This window comes from Sander vitreus, chromosome 13, assembly GCF_031162955.1.
Source record: "Sander vitreus isolate 19-12246 chromosome 13, sanVit1, whole genome shotgun sequence".
NCBI classification, from domain to species: domain Eukaryota; kingdom Metazoa; phylum Chordata; class Actinopteri; order Perciformes; family Percidae; genus Sander; species Sander vitreus.
The window spans coordinates 11,541,071-11,564,198 of NC_135867.1; the positions used below are offsets into that span (position 1 = coordinate 11,541,071).

At 39.3% G+C, this 23,128-nt stretch overlaps 3 protein-coding genes across 3 annotated transcripts in view; 1 reads left to right on the plus strand and 2 right to left on the minus strand.

The window, feature by feature from the left end:
- Positions 1–1,213: 1,213 nt before the first annotated feature.
- Positions 1,214–2,622, plus strand: pou4f3 (POU class 4 homeobox 3). The gene is made up of 2 exons (XM_078266643.1): positions 1,214–1,333; positions 1,681–2,622. The coding sequence occupies exons 1-2, from the start codon at positions 1,214–1,216 to the stop codon at positions 2,620–2,622; spliced, it is 1,062 nt and encodes a 353-aa protein (XP_078122769.1).
- Positions 2,623–13,875: 11,253 nt separating this feature from the next.
- On the minus strand, positions 13,876–15,789 carry LOC144527409 (uncharacterized). The gene is made up of 4 exons (XM_078265394.1): positions 15,354–15,789; positions 15,146–15,184; positions 14,794–14,913; positions 13,876–14,610 (listed from the first exon to the last, which is right to left on the minus strand). Exons 1-4 carry the CDS (start codon positions 15,492–15,494, stop codon positions 14,494–14,496), a joined length of 417 nt encoding a protein of 138 aa, XP_078121520.1. The 5' UTR covers positions 15,495–15,789; the 3' UTR covers positions 13,876–14,493.
- Positions 15,790–15,853: 64 nt separating this feature from the next.
- rad50 (RAD50 homolog, double strand break repair protein) overlaps positions 15,854–23,128 on the minus strand; it is a 29,912-nt gene continuing 22,637 nt past the window's right edge. The window contains exons 25-28 of the mRNA XM_078265393.1: positions 18,410–18,495; positions 18,152–18,294; positions 17,874–18,007; positions 15,854–16,331 (exon numbers count right to left, since the gene is read on the minus strand). Coding sequence (XP_078121519.1) covers positions 16,145–16,331; positions 17,874–18,007; positions 18,152–18,294; positions 18,410–18,495 — 550 coding nt within the window. The 3' untranslated portion in view covers positions 15,854–16,144. The remainder of the gene's footprint in view (positions 16,332–17,873; positions 18,008–18,151; positions 18,295–18,409; positions 18,496–23,128) is intronic.

The following is a 23,128-nucleotide window of genomic DNA, read 5'->3' on the forward strand; positions in this document are numbered from 1 at the left end:
TCTTAAGTTTTTTTCTATAGGACACTTACAGTCTTACCTTACCTCTTACCTGTCTTTCTCTCACTTTAACATTTTTTCTCTCGCATATTCTAAAAACAGATTCATTGTATCACTGTTATGTGGTTACATTTCACATATGTACTCCTCAGGTAGAAAGTCAAAACATTCAGTCTTTATTTAATTAAAAATCTCAACCCAGACATTAAAATTCTTTTTTAAAGGCATCTCCATCAAGTCTATTGTCTCCCCTGAACTCATGCAAGTAACCAGACATGCAGCTCTTAAAGTTTGGCTCCCCAGCCTGCAACAGGTTTGCATGGTGAGAAAAGATCTCAGCTGTTTTAATCTGTGTAATGAATAAGAACATGCCAGCGTGGTAATGGATGCCTGCCACCATGCAGCTAAATTATTCAGAGTCTGGGGAACCAGAGAGGCGGCCAACAGGATCAGATGGACCCACTGTGTCATCGGTCCGCCTCTGCCCGCCTGTCTCTTCTTTCGGCCCGTCCACCCGGGCTTCGTGAGTTTAAACCAGGCAGCCACATGAGAAGGCTGTAAAGCAGCCCCGAGGATGCACGTTCATATGGGAGGAGAGCAGGCCAAGGTCCTGGGGTCAACTGGTCAGCAACCTGCAGGCCTGAGATACAATTTGAATCATGTAGTAGCCTACCCAAACTGTTGATCAACATTGCATGCGTTATACATTTTCTTGAATCTGTCTATGATATATAGATGTACATATAGGGAACACTGTCACCTGATAACCACAGGGTTGCTGCGCTGTCCATGGTGCTGAAATAATTGGACCACTGTAGCGGATGAATCCATGGTTTTATTTTTGTCACACCAAATATAAATATTAGTAAAAATATTAGTAATGCCATTGGAAGTCATACCAACGACATCGTCAATGAACGTTTAATTAGAATATAATTTATGAATTTGGTTGGGTTTGTTTGACGCTTGCGCACAAAGGCCAACATTTTGCAACTTGTAAATTGAGCAGAGGAGCAGGTGGGAGGGGAGGAGGAGAGAGGCTGAAAGAAGAGGAGGGGGAGGAGGGGATAAGAAAAGGGAGAGAGGGATGCCGGGAGGTGCCGCCGATGTTAACAGCTCAGTCTAGTGAAGAAGAGCAGAGGAGCTCTGTAGCTATCCGCTCCCCGGTTTTCATGTCAGGGGCCACATTGCTTGCGAGGTGCTTGCAGGGAGGAGGATGATGACCATGAACGGCAAGCAGCATTTCTCCATGCACCCGGCTCTGCACGAGCCCAAGTATCCCGGCCTGCACCCAGGCTCGGAGGGCATGCGCAGAGTCTGTCTGCCCGCCCCGCAGGTACGTTCAGGTCGGGGGGAGAATGGCTGTGGAATATAGGCCTACTGGGTGAGAGGAGGGGGAAATATCACACTGGAAATGTCTGTAAAGTTGATTTGACAGGACTTTGTTCTATCCGCTATCTCTCTCTCTCCTCTGTCTGTGCCACCCCCCCCTTCCTCCTCCCTCTTATCCACATGTCTTTTCAAGCCATGCGCTTGCTTTCATATTAATTTTTATGACCTGCGCGTTTAGGAGGGTTTTCTCCTCTCCTCAGCGCTGCTTGCCTTTGGAAAATGTTTTTTAGATCCTAAGAGCTGCCTGACACAATTCCCCACTGACTCCAGTATGCGCACTCTTGCTTGCAGCTGCAGGGCAATATATTCGGAGGCTTTGATGAGAGCCTGCTGGCACGGGCAGAGGCTCTGGCGGCTGCTGACAGCATTGTCTCTCACGGCAAGAATCACCCGTTCAAACCAGACGTGACTTACCATACCATGAGCAGTGTCCCCTGCACCTCAGCCTCCTCTTCCTCCTCCACCACCGTGCCCATCTCCCACGTGCCCTCCACCATCGCCTCCCACCACCATCACCACCACCACCACCTCGGACAGACCCTGGAGGCCGGGGACCTCCTGGACCACCTCTCCTCCAGCCTGGCCGTGACCGGGATGGGAGCTCCGGAGCCTCCCGGGATGACCACGTCGGCGCACCACCACCAGCACCCTCACCACCACCTGCAGACCATGGGGCAGCTGCATCAGGCGATGGCCAACATGGCTCACCCTCACTCCCTGTCAGTGCACGGCGGCATGGCGTGCATTAACGACGTGGAGTCGGATCCCAGGGAGCTGGAAGCCTTTGCTGAGCGGTTCAAGCAGAGGAGGATCAAACTCGGAGTGACTCAGGCGGACGTCGGGTCGGCACTGGCCAACCTCAAGATCCCCGGAGTGGGGTCTTTGAGCCAGAGCACCATCTGCAGGTTCGAGTCCCTCACTTTGTCCCACAACAACATGATAGCACTCAAGCCGGTTCTCCAGGCCTGGCTCGAGGAAGCAGAGGCTGCGTACCGGGAGAAAAGCAGCAAGCCGGACCTTTTCAACGGGAACGAGAGGAAAAGAAAGCGCACGTCCATCGCCGCGCCGGAGAAGCGCTCTTTGGAGGCTTACTTTGCCATCCAGCCTCGGCCCTCCTCGGAAAAAATTGCAGCCATCGCCGAAAAACTGGACCTGAAAAAGAATGTGGTTCGAGTGTGGTTTTGCAACCAGAGGCAAAAACAGAAACGAATGAAGTACTCTGCGGTGCACTGAGTTTCACACATCATGAATAAAATAGCCTACTACATTTTTGATCGAGTGATTAATAATAGCCTAAGTAGCCTAACTAACAGGGATTTATCAACAACTGTTCACGTCTCATCTGGGATTATCTCCAAAAAGACTTTTTCACTCTTCGTTGTTGCACTTTTTTTCGATTTTGTTATTAATGTGGGACTCATAAATGATTGTGTTCTATCTGTGAGGTGGGTGATTTTGATGTTGTTGATCAAGTACCTTGCGCACACTAAATATGAACTTTCAGCAAATCCACCCTGACTGTTTGTCACATACAGGGACTTTAATTCACTTCTTTCTTTTTTTTTATCCATGAAATGGAGTTTAGAAGCTATACGTTTACGGACTGTTTAATTGTCAGCGGTGTTAAACTGATGCTGTATGAAGATTTTAAAAGAGAAAGAAATGAAGATTTCATGACAAGATAATGGATTTTTTTTGTAATGTTGGTTGAATTTATCATCCGCATCACTGGCTCACATGTGCAGAAGTAGCCTACACCATCTAGAACGGTGTTCTCTCTTTTATTTTATTTTTTATGAATTCAGACTAATGAGTTCAATGATGAGGGGATCAAAAATTCACCTTTTTAAACCACCATTTTGTTTTGCAAAGAAATCTGCTCTCTTCGTGAACTGTTTGATGTCATTAACGCACAGATATGAATAATTATTCTACAGTAATGTAATTACACAAGGTATGACACACTGAGTCTGTTTATCTTCAATTATTTAGAGATGGAAATGACACCGTCATATATGAAGCACATCCGTGTGGCTTTGGCAGCTGCTATTTTAATATTTTGATGTGAACATGTTTTGGAGCATTACAGGTGAGCTATAGACCTATATCGATTATGTAGCCCAAATATATACAGTATCACCTAAATTAAGTATTTATTTTTTCCTCACTCTTGATTTTACTTGGAAAAAAAAACGTGTGAAGTTTAAACTTAATAAATGGTTATTTTCTAAAAAATAAATAAAAAAATAAATAAAAAATCCTCTGAGGCAGCGATGTTATTTTTGTGCTTTATTAAGTTAATCTTGAGGCCTATAAATGCGTAATATACATCGTTTTACGACAAACAAACAGCAACAGAATTGATTTCCTTTCTACACATCCTGAGCTGCACCAATGGGCGATACAATCTTTGTTTGTTTTATGGGAACTCGCCTGACTATTTTATTTATGACTCCCTAAAGCTCTGCTGGGATTAAATATGTATTCGTCGTACATGATATAAGCGCCACAGAAAAAAATAAAGGCATCTATTTTCACACCGCGGAGGGCAGAATGTGCGTCCTCTACACGCTGCTAATGGCCCCTCTTCCTCCTCTGATTAGTGCGCTTTTAATTATGGACGCCCTCATGTCACCGGGTTATGTCGTGCATTGGGTTTGAAATTATTAAGTAATGACGATGCAATATTAATTATATATTGGTATAAAATGAAGCAATGTGGAGGAGTTGGGAGTAGAAGTCTGACTGGGAACTCTAGGGAGAGACGCACCGGATACAACAGGTTAACCGGGGAAGCATTGAAATTAAAGTAGTTTTTTTTTTTTTGACTAAGTAAGTATTTTCCCCCTTTATTAACGTAATTATTATTTTGTTTTAAAGAGATAGGGCAACCATTTCACTAACTTATGATTAATTTCCCATAGGCCAACAGTGCTATTATTATTATTATTATTATTATTATCGTTGTTGTTGTTGTGGTTAAAAGTAAGTGCTACTCTTCATTGCATTTGACGTATTTTTCCACGTATTTCAATAAATCTTCTCTTGGCAGGTTTAATTCAAATTGCTTAACTTAAATCAAATGTATCCCTAATATTAACCAAACATTTCTAAAATAATAATAATAATAATAATAATAATAATAATAATAATAATAATAATAATAATACATTTAGGCTACTATTAATAATGAAAAGCTTCCTCCGGAACCCTCCCAGGGCCAACATGCGGTTGTGTGATGTTCCCAGTGAGACTGTCGGCGGGTTGTTTCAGCCAGGGGATCAATACTTGGCAATTACGCGGAAACGTTTGTGGCTCTTATTAATATTCTCTTTGATGCTGAGTTGGGATTAATCACAGTCTGTAATTAATGGTGGTAAATATGATTTATTTAAGGGGAATACCGGATAAAATGCAAATGTTAATTGTTGTCATTACTATGCTTCTTTCTAAATTGTGTCACATATCTGTTTGGAAATGTTTTACATGTTTCAGCTGATGTTTCGTGATTAAACAAATGTCATCAAACCCTCTAAGAATGAGAACGATTAGGCCTCAAACATCCCACATCTTTGTGTGTTTCTGACGTAATTGTAAAAAAAAGAAAAAAGCTTGTGAATAATTGATCTTTGCAATAGCCGTATTGATATCATAACGTACTCGCTATGTGGTAAGTTGAGCTGAAGGCTTGTAAGCGTTAGCGGCATGTGGCGATTGAGGGCACTTGAATTATTTAGCAGCAGCTGAAAGGTATATTGCATTTTCTCATGCAATAATGGATGTGTGCTGGGTCCAATTTTTGCATTATGCTTAATATGAAAACTCGTTTTGAATCAAACCTAGTGCAAGTTGATTCATAGGTAAAACAACTATGAATAAGCAGAATTAAAGAGCCAATTTAAGATTAGCAAGAGAGTGCAAATGATTAGGACAGATCTATAGACAAACAAACTAAACGAGAGAGAGAGCGTGAGAGAGAGAGAGAGAGAGAGAGAGAGAGAGAAAAAAAAAAAGTGAGGAGGGGTGTGAGATAGATAGAGACAGTGTGTTTACTTGAGATGTTTCCATGCAGGGAAGACCTTTTTTGACAGAATGAGGATGGAAGCTCTGTTTAATTGCTGAAAAATGCATGCACACACACACACACACACACACACACACACACACACACACACACACACACACACACACACGCACGCACGCACGCACGCACGCACGGGGACTGACCTCCCTGGGAGCAGAGTGAGGGAATGTAAAGAGGGGAGGGGTGGGAGCCAAGACACCCAAAACTCAATAATTCATCCAATGCCAGTAGCAACAAATGAGAATGTGACCACAGCGAAGGGAGACAGCTACCTCTGCGCTCTCTACTAGTCACCTTCTATAATCATCAAGAGCCAAACCATGGGACCAACCTACTGCTAAAATCCACACACACACACACACACACACACACACACACACACACACACACACACACACACACACACACACACACACACACACACACACACACAGAGATTGTGTTACTCTCTGGAAACTTGAGGCCAGGGTGATGGATGTCTGTGAAAAGTTATAGCAGGAGATGCTGTGTAGCTCCTTTTCCCTTCTCTACCTTGTTGTGTGTGAATGCACAGCACATGTGTGTTTTTATTCAGATAATGGCAGCCATAACGCTTATTGTGGCTATAGATAGAAGTGGTGGAAAATAACTAATTACATTCAATGCAATTACATGCAAGTAATTGTATGTTACCTTATATTTCTGCTGAGACACATTTTAAGGGGAGCACTTCGTTTTGAATTGTCACCTTGCAGATTACAATCTAAAAGACGTATAATAAACATATAAAAATACAATTAAAACATTAACATTAAAATTAAATTAAAATAACATTAAAATGCTGCTCACACTTAATGCATCAGGAATGATTATCTAACGGTATAACATAACTAAGGTCATTTTGCCTGCAAAATCTGTACTTTTAATTCTAGATGTACTAGTTTAAATTGTGCTGATAATACTTCAGTAAAAATACTTTTAAGTACAGTTTTGAATGCATTACTTTTACTTGAGGTATTTTTTGATTTAATTTGGTATAACTAAGATCTGATCACTTCTTTCACCACTGACAGAGATATGACGCAACAGGAAAACAGGACAGATTGGCACGAAGGTGACACATATTGGTGAAACAATTAGTCAATTTTCAAGGAGTCCGTTGACAAAAAAATGTATCAATAATTTCGATAAGTCATTTTTTCAGTTCCAAGCATCTCATGGTTTCCTGCTTTTCTCTGTTATATCATTGTAAATGGAATATTTTGGATTGTTTCAGACAGTTTAAAGACATCACTTTGGTATTTGTAGGACAGGCCTGTAATTTGCATTTTTCACAATTTTCTGCAATTTCACAGCCTAACTCAAATAATTATATACATAAACATATAATCGAATAAAAATGAAACAACGAAAACGGTCTCACAAATTAAATGAAATTGCTTATGGAGTATTATTTTTAATAGTTAGAATAATTGTGAGTTTTTTCCTCTCTGCATTGTGAACTACTAATACGTGAATTTGAAGCAAAACCCTTGGCCCATGCCAGTTCTTATTACATTTTCTCAAATAAACCAAATCGATGATGTATGAGTTAAAGAAACATACATCTATGAATTGAAATAGCAACACTCCCTCTTAACGCAAGATCATTAATCGGAAATTGCAATAAGCATCAGCTCTGCAGAGAGACCAGTGAACTTTTGTGACAGAGAAACATTTAGAGTCTCATGGTCTGTGTGAGGTCAAGCTGTCTGCTAACTAACACACCATGCATTATGCCGAGACTATTGAGATGTGCACACACACATGAAGGGATGTGAGCACAGAGAGCGGGAGAGAAATCCTTACTCTAGCCATGATAAGGAATGAGAGAGAGAGACAATTGTGTGATCTATATTTCATCATACATTAATAGCGTTGTGTCACTACTCCCGTATTTCCTTCAATGCTGAAATGTATATTTTTGTTCCAGTTCTAAAAATACAAAATAAGAGCATGACATGTAAAGGACAAAGATGGGGGCACAGCACTATATTAGAGACACTCACAGAAACTCACGTATAGGCACTTGCTTAATTCATTCAGTGGGCCTGAGAACAGTATTATACACCCCATTCATTATTCAAGTCCTCTCCATTATCAAAGTGCCCAGAGAAATAAGATTAACCCAGCCAGAAATAACACACTGTGGCGTGATTTTTTTCTACAAAGCACTTAGCTGGTTGGGTATAGGTCTGCACACAAACTCAGATTAAGAGCATATGAAGCTATAATCAGCATACAGTCTACTGAGCATAATAATCCTCTCCAAGAAAATGTGGCTGTAGTGTAGTAGAGACGGAGAGAATGGGGAAGAAGGGAATAGGAGAGGAGGGATAAAAGGAAGAAGGGGATTGTTAGAAGGAGGCGTGAGTTCAATTACAGAAGAGATGAGGAGAGTGATCACAGCCAGGAAGAAAGGATGAAAGAAAAGGATAGAGAAAAATAGAAGGGACACACAATAGAGACAGGAAGGGCAGAAGGAAGGAAGGAAGGAAATAAAGGGATGAAACAAGGTAGGTTAGGAAGACAGAAAAGATGGGTACAGGATGGGTAAAAGAAAGGGACGCTAGAGAGAAACTGCGTGAATGAAAAGAGAAAAAAAAGAAAGACAAAAGACCACTAACTCCTAACGGTCGACATGTCTGTCATCCCGATTGTCTGGATTTAGTTCTCTTCATTTCCAAGTTGATCATGTCAAGGTGAGTGCGTCCCTGCCGTCATGAACACTCTGACACTAAAGTTTTGTGACAGCAGGAGCACCCAGAGGACCACAGCCAAGAGGAGAGGCGCTACAAGGAGGCTGCGGCCTCCTGCACATCGTCCAATCCAAACTCATGTCCATTTACACCGCTTGTTAATTTGCTCTTTTTCAATTTAAGATTGTGCACAAGAGACACTGAATGTAAATACCTGCTGCAATCATATACAAAAGAGATATGTAAATTCATTTTTTAAATAAACATGCTGAGAGCTGCTTCTTCTTTTTGTTTCATTTACAAAAAGGTACGGCTGCCAACCACTGTTTAATGTCTGCTCCACCAGAAAGCCCCTTAAAAATAAATAATAAACAAATCATTTTGTATAACTAAAAATAAATACATTAGGTTGGAAAAAGCTATAAAATGTGTTACAGAAGATTTACAGGCATTTCTTTATTATTACATAATCTTGCTAGGCCCTCTTCAGAATACTAAAAGCACAGTAGGCCATAGAAACATACGTTATATTTGGTATTTTGTTTACCAATAAGGCATCTTTTAAAAACTCTGCAGACACACATCACCCTAAAAATCTACCCAAATATGTTTTCCATGGTAACATTGGACCAAGACAAATAATCAATGCTTTATAAAGTATAGCCTACATCAGAGTTTGACATACAAATATTAAAATAATTGAAAAGAATGCTTTAAAAAATCATAACAATGGATGAAACGATATATTTTAATGGTCCTGTCTACATTCTATATTTCGATAGCCTTGAGGGTGAAAAACATGAAATAAGGAAGTGAAAAGTAGCTCAGTGTTGACACTCTTCCACCTCAGACCTGTATACAGACTGAGGGCACATGGGAAAATAGCAATGGCAGCTCCGCTGTCAACAAACTGTCTTCCCCTACCTCTCTCCCTCTGGGGCTGTGCTTTTGAAGACAGACATAAAAACCAAGCCAGGCCACAGTGGGGCCCCTGAAGGAGGTACCCTAGCAGATGCAGCCACCCCCCCCCCCTCTGCTCCCACTGTCCCCAGGCCCTGAAGACAGCCCCGAGGCTAATCGACCAGGAACACAATAAAGAAGCAGCAGAGGCAGCCGGTGCCAAGCGCCGATGTCTGACGTGCGTGTACAGATCAAGAAGATGAACGTAACATTACGATATTTATCAAGCCACTTTAAATACAAGTAATGATCCTGATCCGCTTAGCCTTCTACACACCTAAAGAGATCCATGTCTACATGATGCTGGTGCATTTGAGCTCTTGTTGTGAGACGTACCCTTCAGTTGACAGCCTAATACCTGCTGGATGCCATCAGATTAGGTAAAAGAACAAAGATGGTGTGATATGGTAGAATAACAGGTCAGGTTATATTGCCTTGGGGTGATTCAAGCTCATTTGCATACTTTCAAACCTTCCCACAAGGGATTTGGATTGGGAGCCAGGATAACAGGTCTAAACAAATCTAAAACAAATCTTATTTTATGCTTTAATGAGGCCACGGGATACCACTTGGAAGCACAAATCCCTTTAAGGGAGCATGTGGTCTTCTGATTCAACAAGAGTTGTTTTTCTGTAAGGTGACTTATCACGATTCAGCAGAATTACATTAACTTAAATCTCTCTTCAATTAATATTAAAAAAAGAGGAATGATTAGCATTTATAATAATAATCATGCTGCTAATAAAGTATATGAAAAATAATTTTAAAGAAAAACCCAGACAGAGGCCATTCTGCCGCATGAGTAGTTTTACCTTAGATAATTAAACTATCTTTTGCTAATAATACTTCTGTACTTTTACTTAAGTAAGATTGTGAATGCATGACTTTTACTTGTAAATAGACATATTTTTATATTATTATTATTACATGTCATTTAGCTGACGCTTTTATCCAAAGCGACTTACAATTGCTATATGTCAGAGGTTGCACGCCTCTGGAGCAACTAGGGGTTTTAAGTGTCTTGCTCAGGGACACACTGGTTGATGTGTCGCAGGAATCAAACCCAGATCTCCCACCTCAAAGGCATGTGTCATATCCGCTGCGCCACTGTCCCCCCATATCATTGCGCTGCAACTATTGTTACTGAAGTAAAGGCTCGGAATACTTCTTCCACCACTGTTAATCAGTCTTTGGTCTACAGGAAAATCACCATGCAGTGGTGCGCCCTGGACACGTACAAGTTTTTCTTCTTAGTACACAATGTTAAACTGATCTAAGTTTATTTGTCCTTTGAAGTGCTCCAAGGAAGGCATGGCAGGGAAGGTTATACAAAGTATTGGGAATATTCCAACAGTTCTATAAAAAGCGCTGTTGAAAAGGAGAGTGATTCTCTTTATTTAGTAATGAGGGAGCCACGGTTCAGTAGCGCACATACACATAGCTGAACGCCACACAGAGACCCCACCACCACCAAGAGCAAGCCTCCCCATAGCTCTCACATTGCATCAAGTCACTGAGTGACAGGTACATTGTCCAAGGCAAGGGGGAAAAGAGTGGTGAAAAATGTTTCTCTCAGAGAGCTCCTGAGTCAGTCAGGCAACCAGCTAAACCACAGCCAGGCAGAGAGCATCTACACAAATGTATTTCTAAGGTGCACCGGTAACCGGGTTCTTCAGAAGTTCTTTGGGGGCTGAATGATTTACAGAAACATTAATATTTAAGCAATCATTTGAACTTGTAAACGTTCCATGCATTGCTATTTCTGCACATACATAAATAACAAAATACTTTTATTGTGTTGTTTCCCCTGGTCCTGTGATTCAAATGAAACACTTTTTAAGTTATCTTTTGACTTTTTGTTTTTATTTCTGTGTGGTCTATATATAATCGTCTTAGCAAAATCCATATTTAATTCAATACAATTTTGAGTTTCTTTGTCCATTTACAGTGCAATGAGGTTACCGAAAAAAAACCTAAATGTTTAAAAGTGTAAAATATAAAAGGTTTAGTTGGTGCGTTTCTGCAACATTTGATTAAAATGACACACCACAAAGTATTTCTATGCACACTCCATTCAAGAACAAAAATATTTTCTGTTAACACCTTACAATTGCATTTAAATGCTGTATGATATACACAAATGTGTAATGTAAGTGCATGTAACAGCTGCAGTTTAACATTTTATGTTAAATAAAGTAAAAAAAACACAGGTTAACAGGTATAAACAGGTGTATTTGATAGCATTCAGACCACAACAACTTCCAAGTAGTATTTCTCTACTTGCTGTTGCTCATTTTGCTTGACAATTCTGTTTGCAAATATCACATTTTTTGTTGTGTCGGGCTGTTATTTGGTCCAACTGATGTTTCTCTGCTGGATACAGTGCTTGAGATGTTCCAAAAGTCTGGATAACCTTCAGTAACTGTGTTTGGAGCCAATCAGAAAATCTGTCGACTAAAACAAACAGGGCCATAGCATTCAGGACACTGACTGTCCTCAATATTGTTTCTAGGAAATATTTTAGAAATATGTTAAAATGATATTTTCTTGCCAGAAACTACATAAATTACAATATAAAGGATTTTGTATTCATATACATCATAATGACTGGCAGTGTAAAGGTCTTAAAAACACATTTAGGACATAAGGGCAATAATGTTTTTCTTCTCTTTCTGAGTAATAGAAGAAGAAAAAAAAAATAAAAATGGGTTGGATGCTAATCCATAATTTATCATGTAGGTGGGGTTCTGCTAGGGAATTTAGATTTGACATCAGTATTTCTAATATCCTGGCCCCGAACACAACTGTACATCCCAAGTACTTAATTCCAGTGCTAGTTTATAACTGCAATAGTTACATTTCTTTTGACAAACAGCCCAGCACATCAAATACAACCAACAGTGTTTTAAAATCACAACGGTTTGCTCACCTCACACCTTCCGCTGCCACGAAAGAATCCTGCATCACAAATAAGAATGAGTTTTTTTTTTTACATAAAATATTTTTGAAAGAATATGCATCAATAAATGGAAAAGATTACAAAGCAAGAAACAGTTCTTACCTTAGTGAGAGATGCACTGCATTTTTCAGCAGGTCATATATCTCACTTAGGTTTTGCTGAATACAATCTGACTTCAGCATGTGAAGAGGACCGGCAACAGCTGGATTGACCAACGGAGTCACAGCAGATACCAGCAGAAGCATCATCATCTTCATGATACTAGGATATTGGTTGTTGACCTCTAGAAGCAGATTTTTCAAGAAGCATTTAAATGGATCATTCAGCTTGTTCTGAGGTTTTAGCTGAGTATATAAGATTTTTCACTTGCTTTTCCCACGCATTAGCCATGTTTTGTTTCTGTTGACTCATTACAAAGGCAATGTCATCAGTCTATAGAGCAAGATGGTACTGATTATGACGTGGGTGATGATGAGCAACTTCACCAAAACCGAGGTATGTTCATCTGACCTCAATCTAAGGAGGCTGCCCTACTGGAAACAAAACCATTCAAGCAACAACTAATAGTCAGCAAAGATATAACGGAAAGGGGACAGAAATTATAGCCTGGGTGTTTCACAAGTGATTTATTGACACAGTGTTATGAGTTAACAGAGACTGATGTACATGACAACACAGACTTTGTTTTAATAGCCGGATTAACCGTCTAGGGAACCCCCTTCATCCTCCCACCCTTTGTGCTTTGTGTGTGTACCAAGTCGCCTTAAAGTGCCCACATGATAGCCTCATTTATTTTGGCTGGATCCCCAGATACCAAACTACTTTTTATCTGAAATACCTGGCCATAGGTTTGCCCCGTGTTGAAGACATACAGTAAATAAAGCAAAGAAGACAGAGAAAGCAGAACAAGCTTTATTGATCTATTGGACCTCCTTTATCTTATTTACATAATTTCATATGCAACAAATAATTCACGGCGTATGACTCCAGATACCAGCGTCTTAAAAAATTATGTGACAAATGTAATACTATATTTTCCCATGAATAAAATAAATGTTGGCATTAAGTGCTGATGTACAACCATAAGTGGAACAGAAAAATAAACTGTAGGTCTCTAAAAGTAAGGAACAATTCAACATCAAGCCTACAGAAATCTGGCAATAATGTAATTTATTGTTTGAGCAAGTCAAGCTACAAAGCAAAATGGGCCGTAGTTCATATTTCACCGTGTGGTTCCCCACCAGTCATTTAGAAGAGGAAATGATCAAACAAACAATCAGCTCGATTAGCAGCCAGCGTTTTACATACTCAAAGAGTCATTTGAACGTTTTTATTTTCCATTTATTTATTTTATTTTTAAATTCAGCAATGCTTTTTATAAACAAAAAACATCTTGGTTTAATCCATCTTGAACTCTACAAATATTGAGTTAAGTTGGAGAGTGCCAATTGCTACATCATATGCAAGGTCAATATGAGGCTACAAATATAATGTATTTAAAGAAATGAAAATAAAAATATATCAAAGTAAGTACATTTCCAGCACACAAAACAACTAAATTTGGGACTATAGTAGATACAGGTTAAGCTATAGTTCAGCTGCATTATTAATAGGCTGTTAAAATGTGATTTAACTCATTTTAAGACTTGTTTTATATTGCAAGAGGTCAGATGTGTGTGAAGCCAAGTGAGGACTGAATGGGTATAGACAACTCGTCAAAAGTACAGCATCATCACAATTCAATGTAATAAGATAAAAATAAATGTGATAAAAAGTATCTTTCTGTAAATGCTAATTAACATACAGCAATAATTTCCATACACACTGCATACTATGATTACAATAAATATGTCATTCAAATATATTAAAGAGCCTTAACTTATTAACTTATGTTAAATACAATGAAAAAAAAATAAATATTTGATAGTGCTCAGATCTGGGTCATAAAAACTTCCAGCCCAGACCTGAGCACAGACCCTTTGTCAAGTCGCTACAGTGACTGTTGAGCGGATTAAAAAAGCCTACCTGGACACTGTTAAATGATCAGGGTTCAACGCTAAGGTTTTTTTTTCACTTGTCCAGTCAGGCAAGTAATAAAAAATTCTACTTACCTAAAGTCAATTTTTACTGGCCCCCTATGAAAACAATTCCAAGGAAATATAGTTAGTTACTTGCCCCAAGTGGCGTTTAACTTGCCACGGGCCATCGGGCAACCCTTATTTTTACTCAATGTGAATCTTTGTAATTGTAATGTATATAGTTGCTCCTAAATCAACAACAATCAACAACATATGTCAAACTATAAAATAAAATGAGCTGTAACAGAAAACTTTTCATAACAATATTCATATCCCCCAACAATTTGCTTTATGTCATTAACAATGCTACATATTCTTTAAGTTTCTTTCCTTGATACATTCGGTGAGGTTTTCCAGAAGTTTGGGAATTGGTATTTTGGTGCCTGTAGATGTCACTTCCTTTAGCAACTCTTTACAGTTACCCTGAAAGACAAGAAATCAAGTTAATTCAGTGCACTACCTAACATAAAGCAACATAAGTCACTCTACATTACAGCTGCATTAGCATTATCTATCTAAAAAGGTACAGAGAGTGTGGTACTCTAAACCTCCGTAACAGACTTGACCTTCTCATTTGGCAAATGTAATGTCAAAGGGAATTCTTACAATTTTGTTGATGGAATCGATATATTGTTTCAAGTTTCTCACAAGCAGCTTCTCTTCAGTCATATTTCCATAGTGTTGATGGTGGTGCAGGATATTGTGCACTTTGCAGAAGAAAAAAGCCTGTATGGAACAAAAGCATGAATACATTAGCTTTGAAAAATAAACAAGGCACACACATTCATGTTAAATTGTGCAAAAATGCCATTGCAAATCATCTTCTTCAGAAAGCAGACACTAGACTAACACAAATATAAATCAAAAATACTGCTGCTACTAAGTTTTGCCAAACATCATCACACACAAACTACAAGCAATGCAAAACAATGTTTCAAAGACATAACACTCTACTCACCCCACATTTGCCTTTAACCACTTTGTCCACAAAGTATTCCTGTAGAATATATAACAAATATGACAATTTATTTTACTTTAGGAAAGTAGTACTTTTTTTTTTTTTTTTAACATGAAAAGATTTAACAACATAATGCACCAAGAAATTGTTGCAAAAAGAACAACTTAACAGGCAAGAAAACAGTTGTGCTTATGAGATGAGCTCTTACCGTACTGAGCGATGCATTGTATTTGTCAACCAGATCAATTATGCTCTTTCCGTTCTCATTAATGTGAGGAGTAGGACTGGCAACAGCTGGACCGACGAGCAGCGCCACAGCAGATACCATCAGAAACATCATCACCTCCATGACACTAGTTCGTTGGCTGTCGACCTCTGGGAGAAGCTATTGTAACAAGTCTTTGAATTGATCACTCAATTGTCAGCTTGCAGCTTGCTCTTCTGAGGTCTTGGATGAGAACACGAGATTTATACTTGCTTTGCCCACGCCTTTGGTTTCCCCCTCATTGCAAAACAAAATGCAGTGAGTTTGCTGAATGTTTGAGATAAGATGTATGATTAGGTTGGGGTTGATGAGAAACGTTACCAAAATGGAACTGCGTTTATCTGAATCAATTCTAGAGTTGATTGCCATACTAGTAGTAAAAAAGAAGCATTCACTTACTCCAGCTATAAAAAAAAAAAAAAAAAAATCATAAATAGCCCATGTCCTCCACAAGAGATTTAATGACAACATTTTGAGCAAACAAAGTGGCAAACATGGAAATATAACTGCAATATTTCCCCAAATTCTTTAAGCAGAACAGATCCTTCTGTTGCCACTGCTGGCCAGCAGATGGCTACTGGACACTGTATAAAGAATACAAACACCAGTGCAAGACTATATTCAAGTGTATAAAGTTTGTTTTTAAATGTTTATGATTTGTGATGTCATCCAAGTAACGTTTAAACAAGATCATCAAGGATTGCTGTGTATTTCCAAAGGAGTCATTTGACTGCTCAGTGGAGATAGGATGAGAGGGAGGTGATGCTGCACTTTGTGATCTCAGAGTTCTGGTCCTGGTTCTTACGGATGCGGTAGAAATGCTCAATGTAGCTGGACCTCCCCAGAAGCTCCACAAAGTCCTCGTCGTGGGTGATGATCAGAAGCTGGAAGTTACGCTGGCGAGAGCGACTCTTGATGATTCTGGGGAGAGCGAGCGAGCAAGAGCAGATAATAAAGTACATAACGAGGGACGGGCACTGGAAACTAGCAATAGCTATAAAGATGGAGATAAAGAAGGAGACTTGTTGCACAAATGTCTATGTCGTAGCATCCGTCCCTATTCAAATAAACAAGAAATGAAAAAAAAGCCACAGACCACATCAGAACAGCCTTTTGTATTTTTCTGGTGCAAAGCTTTTGGTCAGTCTATCAGTTTATCCAAAGCCAGGCTGGAGACGTGGTTGAAGAGGCTTATACATTATTGACACAGTCACTGTGTGTATTTTTGTACTTCTATTTTTGTGAGGACCTTAATGAATTTGAGACCTATTTCTGATACCTGGGGAGTGAGAACATTTAGCTCGATCCCGTTTGCATCATGTGAATGAGTGTCCTCACAAGTTTAGAGGCGACTAGAATGACCGCCTTTATACCTCCTCTAACTAGTCTGTCCAGACTCATAATATTTGCAGTTAAATCTTTGAAGGAATTTAATAAAAAATATTAAGTTATTGAAGGAAACTGACAGATTACATTGAACTGAAATTGTATTTTTACATGATTTCTCGTGACAAGTATATTTTGGCAAAACATGGATGCTTCACTCACATCTTCACCCCACCAGCACAGAAAATCTATACAATCACCACAGTTTTAAGATTAGTGTCACCAATTCAGTGTCTGACTAGTCTCGCATTGCCAGACCTTCCTCCACTGCGCTGCAAAGGAGGGTCTGGCTAGTCCACAAAGCATTCTGGGATGGGAGAAAACCGTGCTCTGGTTTATTGGCATTTCTTTAAACCAATCAGAATCGTCTTGGGCGTTGCCGAGCAACGGCGCCTCTGCAAAATAGCCTCGGGAAGGAACTTGTTCTGGTGGAATGTGTACGTTCAAAAGTTGTTTTAGTCGTGCAACAGAAAACTGGACAGATAGTCTAGCTAGCTGTCTGGATTTACCCTGTAACCATAGTCCTCATAAAACGGCCGGAGTTTAAAATGCCAACACAAAGGAAGCCCAAGGCAAAGGATATCGTGCCCAAATGAGTGAAATCTGGCGGAATTTCCGTCGGCAACGGAGCAATCTCGGAAGTGGAACGTCGGGGATATAGACCAGTATCTGAACAAATATCCCCCCTTTTGTTCCTGAGTTATGGTGTTGAATAATGGCCAAAGTGATGTCACAGTGAAGTTAACCTTTGACCTTTTGGATATAAAATATGATATGATTTATCTATTAGACATTTGTGTGACATGTTGTCGTAAGAGTAGGAATTCTTCAACGTTGGCCCAAATTGCATTTTGTGAGGTCACAGTGACCTTGACCTTTGACCCACAAAATCAAATAAGTTCATCCTTCCATCCAAGTGTTCCTGTGATATCACGTTTATAAGAATGGGACGTACGGACGGACAGACGTACTGACAGACGGACAACCTGAAAACATAATGTGTCCGGCCACGGCTATCGCCGGCACAGAGGAATAAAAACATTGTGTGTGTGTGTGTGTGTGTGTGTGTGTACTGACTCTACGAGGGCGTGTGCCAATGACTCAATGTTGTCTCGGTCCAAGTTGGTGGTGGGCTCATCCAGGGCCAGGATCCCACAGTTCAGACAGAAGGTCTCTGCCAGAGCTAGACGGATGATAAGGGACGCCAACACCTAGACACACATCGCCACATTAGGGGGACAAAACAAGTACAACAGATTTTTTTAATTCCACTTGTATACATCATGATTCATTGGAAAATACTGCAAGAATTTTATTTAATATACGTGCTAATACAGAAAATATTTTTCTAGTACCTTCTGACCAGCACTGCAACGTCCTCTCATATCCAAAGCCGTGTCTCCTTTCACCATAACTACTCTGTAGTTGTAAACCCTCCGCCTGACTCCAGCAGACGAGTTTTCGTCCACATCAGACCTGATCTCCACGTACTCAATGTCTTGAGAGAGGGCAAGAGGGAGTGATGAAACACAGAGAGAGGGAGGAATGAGGGAGATGAACTATGTATACACAAATACTACATACAAATCATAGATGTAAAAGCAAAAATGCACCTTGACCCCTGTAGGTGCTGCGCCATAGGTCTCTGATAATCTTGTTGATCTCATCCATCTTCATGCTGTGGAATTTCATGATGGTTCTGAGGGGGAAAACAAGAAAATAAAGCTACAAACGCAATAGTAGACTAGATACTATGCTGCCTTCCCAAAAGCCAGGCATCTACTAGACATCGTTTTGTTGGACGTCTCACTTTTCCCAAGTCTAATTTCTGTTTTGAGACAAACCCAAGACAGATGCAGACTCATGATTGTGATTTATAAATATCAAAACCTATATCAAATAATATCAAATATTTTAATATTATATAAAACTAGTGCAGTGCCCGTTGAAAATGTGCCTGTTTGGAACGGCCGATTGCTTGGCCTGTGGTATTGCTGCTTGTAGAATTCTTCAAAACCAAATTGTACCCCAATTATTTTGGCGATGGTAATGTTATTAGTGTTGTAAGTTAGCAGTAGACTTAATTAACCAGACCCAGGGTGAGTCTGATGAAAACTGATGTGTCTACCCGGTTCAACTCTGAGATTTTCTAGCATTGCACAGCGCTGTGAAGGAATAAGCTCAGAGATTACGTTATGTTCTGCCAGCTCACAGCAACTTAATACAATAGCAGGAAAAGAGTCCCCCCCCCCCCCGCTGTTGTAAAGCGTTCCGCATGTGGTGTCTGCGTGTGATGTGCAGGTTACCTTCCCCCTAAACATGCCCCCAAACACAGACACACAGATACGTCTCGCTGCCACTTGTCTGTAGCTGGCTGTGCTTTGCATGTGCGGGATTCTGTCGTTTGTTTATTCAAAATCAAAAGACAGTCCAAAGTAGTGCTACTTTGCTCATTTTTGTGGGTTTAAGGTGTATGTCAGATTTTAGCTGCCAAACCTCCGCTGCTCTCTGTCTCTGGTCCTCAGGGTGAGTGGCCAGCGGCTAGAGCGGCAAAAGCCAACGTGTGCTTCTTTTACCGATATATATTTAACGATATCTTTTGCATTTCTAATCCAAACAACGGCAAACTTGGCACTGCACTTAATCGTGGCCGTAGCAAGACAAATTTGAAATCCATCAGTCTAACGGTTCGAGAGATATGTGCATCACAGACAGACAGACAGACGTTCCTGCAATTTATAGATAGATGTTAATTCCAACCACATGAGCTCAAAATGGCTATCAAGCATGTCCTTTTGTATGTATATCTGCCATTAGTTTTACCACAGCTCACAATGAACACATCTGCTTCGAATAGATGTCAAGCTGTGCAAAATAAAATGTGTCACTTTTAATTTTAATTAGTGTGCTGTTGCAAATTGTATTTATTTAAATACAATTTGCAACAGCACACTTATTTAACTTACATAAAACTTCATGGTGGTTATCCATTTGAGTCAGACATATGTTGATATAAAAGATATGAAGGCAACCAACTAGATGTTGCTTTCCGGCATACCAAGAAGCAAGTTTGCCAATAAACAAATTGACGAGAAACTCTGATGTGGTTTGAAAACACCAGAGTGATAACAGTATATAGTATATAAACTGTGCTTCTTCTGAAGCCCATATATGGTGGATAAATCGACATACCACGAAGATAGGAAGACTATCCTTATCCATCCGATCTTGCAAATCTTGTGTATTAACACAGTTAATGCAACAGAAGGAAGTCATGGCTTATGACTTCCTATTAAACCTTTATATTTGAGATATATCATATTGCTGATACGGCCAATTAAACATTTTTTTCCTCTTTTTTTATTGTTTATCTCGAACAGTCATCAGTGTTGCAAAAAAAAACCAGACTCAAAAAATAAATAATAAAAAAGTATAAGTTAGAGAAGGAGCAGGCAGAAGCAAATAGCTTATTAGGTCCTGCCCCTACTTCACAATATCATATTATTACAAAACAAATAGATGTGCAAATACAGCATACAATCTTTCAGGTCTTACAATAACTTACAATTACAATATACAACAATACCTTTACATTACAATTCCATTCCTATGTTTCGGTCTATTCTTTTCTGTATTGGTCAAGAATTGATTTCTATGTATTTTTGAACTGAATGACATTATGGCTCTGTTTGATGTCATTGTTCAATCCATTCCATAAGGTCACCCCACAAACTGAAACACACATGCTTTTAACAGCAGTTCGCACAAAAGGTTTTTTGAACATACATTGTCCTCTTAGATGATATCCCCCATCTCTTTCATTAAACATTGCGCGTATATGTTACATGGTAAATTTTTTTTTTTAACTTTAAACATAAATTGTTTAAAAAAAAAAAAATCAATGAATTAGATCAATGAAAATCCCCACTGCGTAGTTTTGTTTTCAATACAATTTGTTAATTTTTCTACAAAATCAATTAGTGCCATAGACGATCTACCGGATCGGAATCCATGCTGACTGTCCTACTATTGAATTTGGGTTAAATAACATGTTCATCAATCATTCTCCCATTCATACTGACTATTATAAGATTTCTTCCTAACATGCTTACAATGTAAGGCACTATACATATTTATACTCCAAAGTTTAACAGAAGTTAATAGGGCTTAAGCACTCAGAGTTAATCAAATCAATTGGGTATCTTGCACAGTTACAATCTTTTTAGTACAGAATTCTCTGCTTGTTTTTCCATAAACAGTGTTTCCTTGCTGAGCTTCAGTGTAGGGGTAGTGACACAAAGTAGGAATTTTGTACTAAAAAGTCTTACTATGGATGATACTCACTTTTGCCCAAACTCAAAGTCATCTTATAAGACGCTGCGGTACCAAATACATGTAAGCTTACATCACATTCCTGCTGGATTACTTTGTAATGTGAATGCTTTATTTCTACGGTTTACCTCGCCAAAGACAAAATAGTTGCTGCTCAGTGACCAGCAGATCAGACTGTGGTTGCACTAGGCAGTGTTCAGGTAAAAGTGTGCATCTGTGTAAGAGGGGTAAAGAAGAGAGCATTTGTCTATGTAAAGTTTCGTGGATGAAAAAAGATTAAAATTTGTGTTTATACCTCGCAAATACGGGATGAAAACAAGAAGGGAGAAGTCATGTGCGTCATGTCAGGGTAGCATGTTACAATAATTGGTATTTTAAAATGAGAGAGAGAGATATATATCAAGCATTTTTAACACACTGCTTCAGAGACATCTTGCCCAGTATCTTTACTTGGACAGCTTTTTAACAACATTATAATGAGGGGTTGGGTATGTTCACTGGGTTACATATCAGATGTCTAATAACCACTTTACCAGATGGCAGTCGAATGTTTTTTGAAAGCTATTTTTTGTGATCATATTTAATTAGTACATACATTCTGAAACCACAGACAATATTTGGTTCATACACCTACAGTGACTGCTCTCTATCTGGCTGTGACCCAATAACCTGGGAGCCTGCTTTAGGATACTTTAATTTCATAAATGTACTTGAGCATCACTTTTCACATGGATTCTGTTTCATATGGAATACATAAATAGCTGTACACTTGATGTATGAAACAAAACAATCTCAGTGAAATGAGGTCAATTAAATATTTATTTTGGTTTTAAAATGAAACTAGAACTGCAAACAGTTATGACGGGGTCCTAGCCTACTCGGCGCGAGTCACCCCCAAACTTTTTGTCATCTCGGTCTGGAGATGCTACGTACCAAGTTTCGGGCAGATCGGTCGGCAAAGTAGTTTTCCATAAATCGAGATTTTTCACGCATAAAAGTCTAGGCGGAAATGGGCTTGGCCTATATCAGTATTCAGCTGGATCCAGGGAACAGGAGGATATAAGGTTTTTGAATGTACGATGTACAGTTTGGGAGTTATAGGGCCAAACACTTTGTTCCCCTGCTATAGCGCCACCTAGTGGTGGAAGTGGGTCAATTGTTGCGCCTGAGGTTCTTGCAGAGATCTGGACCTGAAAATGCCCCCCCCCCCCCACCATGTACGGTTTAGGCTGTAGTGTGACTTTTATCAACGGAAAAATAATAATCTCTAGAAAAATAATAGGGTTCCACAGCCCTGCTGTGTACCGCAGTTCTCCCACCCCTCAGGCTTGGACCCCTAATAAAAAGAAAGCTGAAGGCTACTGCCAATTGCTTGTAGTAAAGTTAAAGTTATAACAGACATTTTCATTATTTTCTGGGAGTCAGCTAAGGACAGCTATGACAAACAGGTATTACATAATACTACATAATATGCTTAAATTCTGTTTTGGGTTGTCTGCTTCAGATCCTTGAATATATTTAATCACTTTAACATGATTTTTGAAACTTTGACTTTATGGTGGTTTTGTAGTTTTGGGTGGGCTTTTTTTGCCCACTATTATTGCCATTTATTTGACATACGTATGCTGTACAGGTACAAATTAGTTGTTGAGTTACTCCCGGACAATAGTAATGTTTTTAAAATGCCAATGGACATTAATGTGCACTGTCAACTATTCATAAACAAACAGACACACACTTACATAATCAGTTTTGATTCAAAGTTATTTTACAACAATGAAACAGAAATTATACAGTAGGTACTTGACAGTCACGGCATTGTCTGAAGGGTTTTGAACTATTATGCACACACAGCTTGTTGCAAAGTGAGTGACGTAGGGACTTTCATATTGCTTTTTTTCCGCTCCAAAATCAAAACATCTCATCATGAAACCATTTTCTGTGTATTCAGACAGAAACTGTGACCTGGGTGCATGGTCTACTGGAAGGCTGCTAAGTCT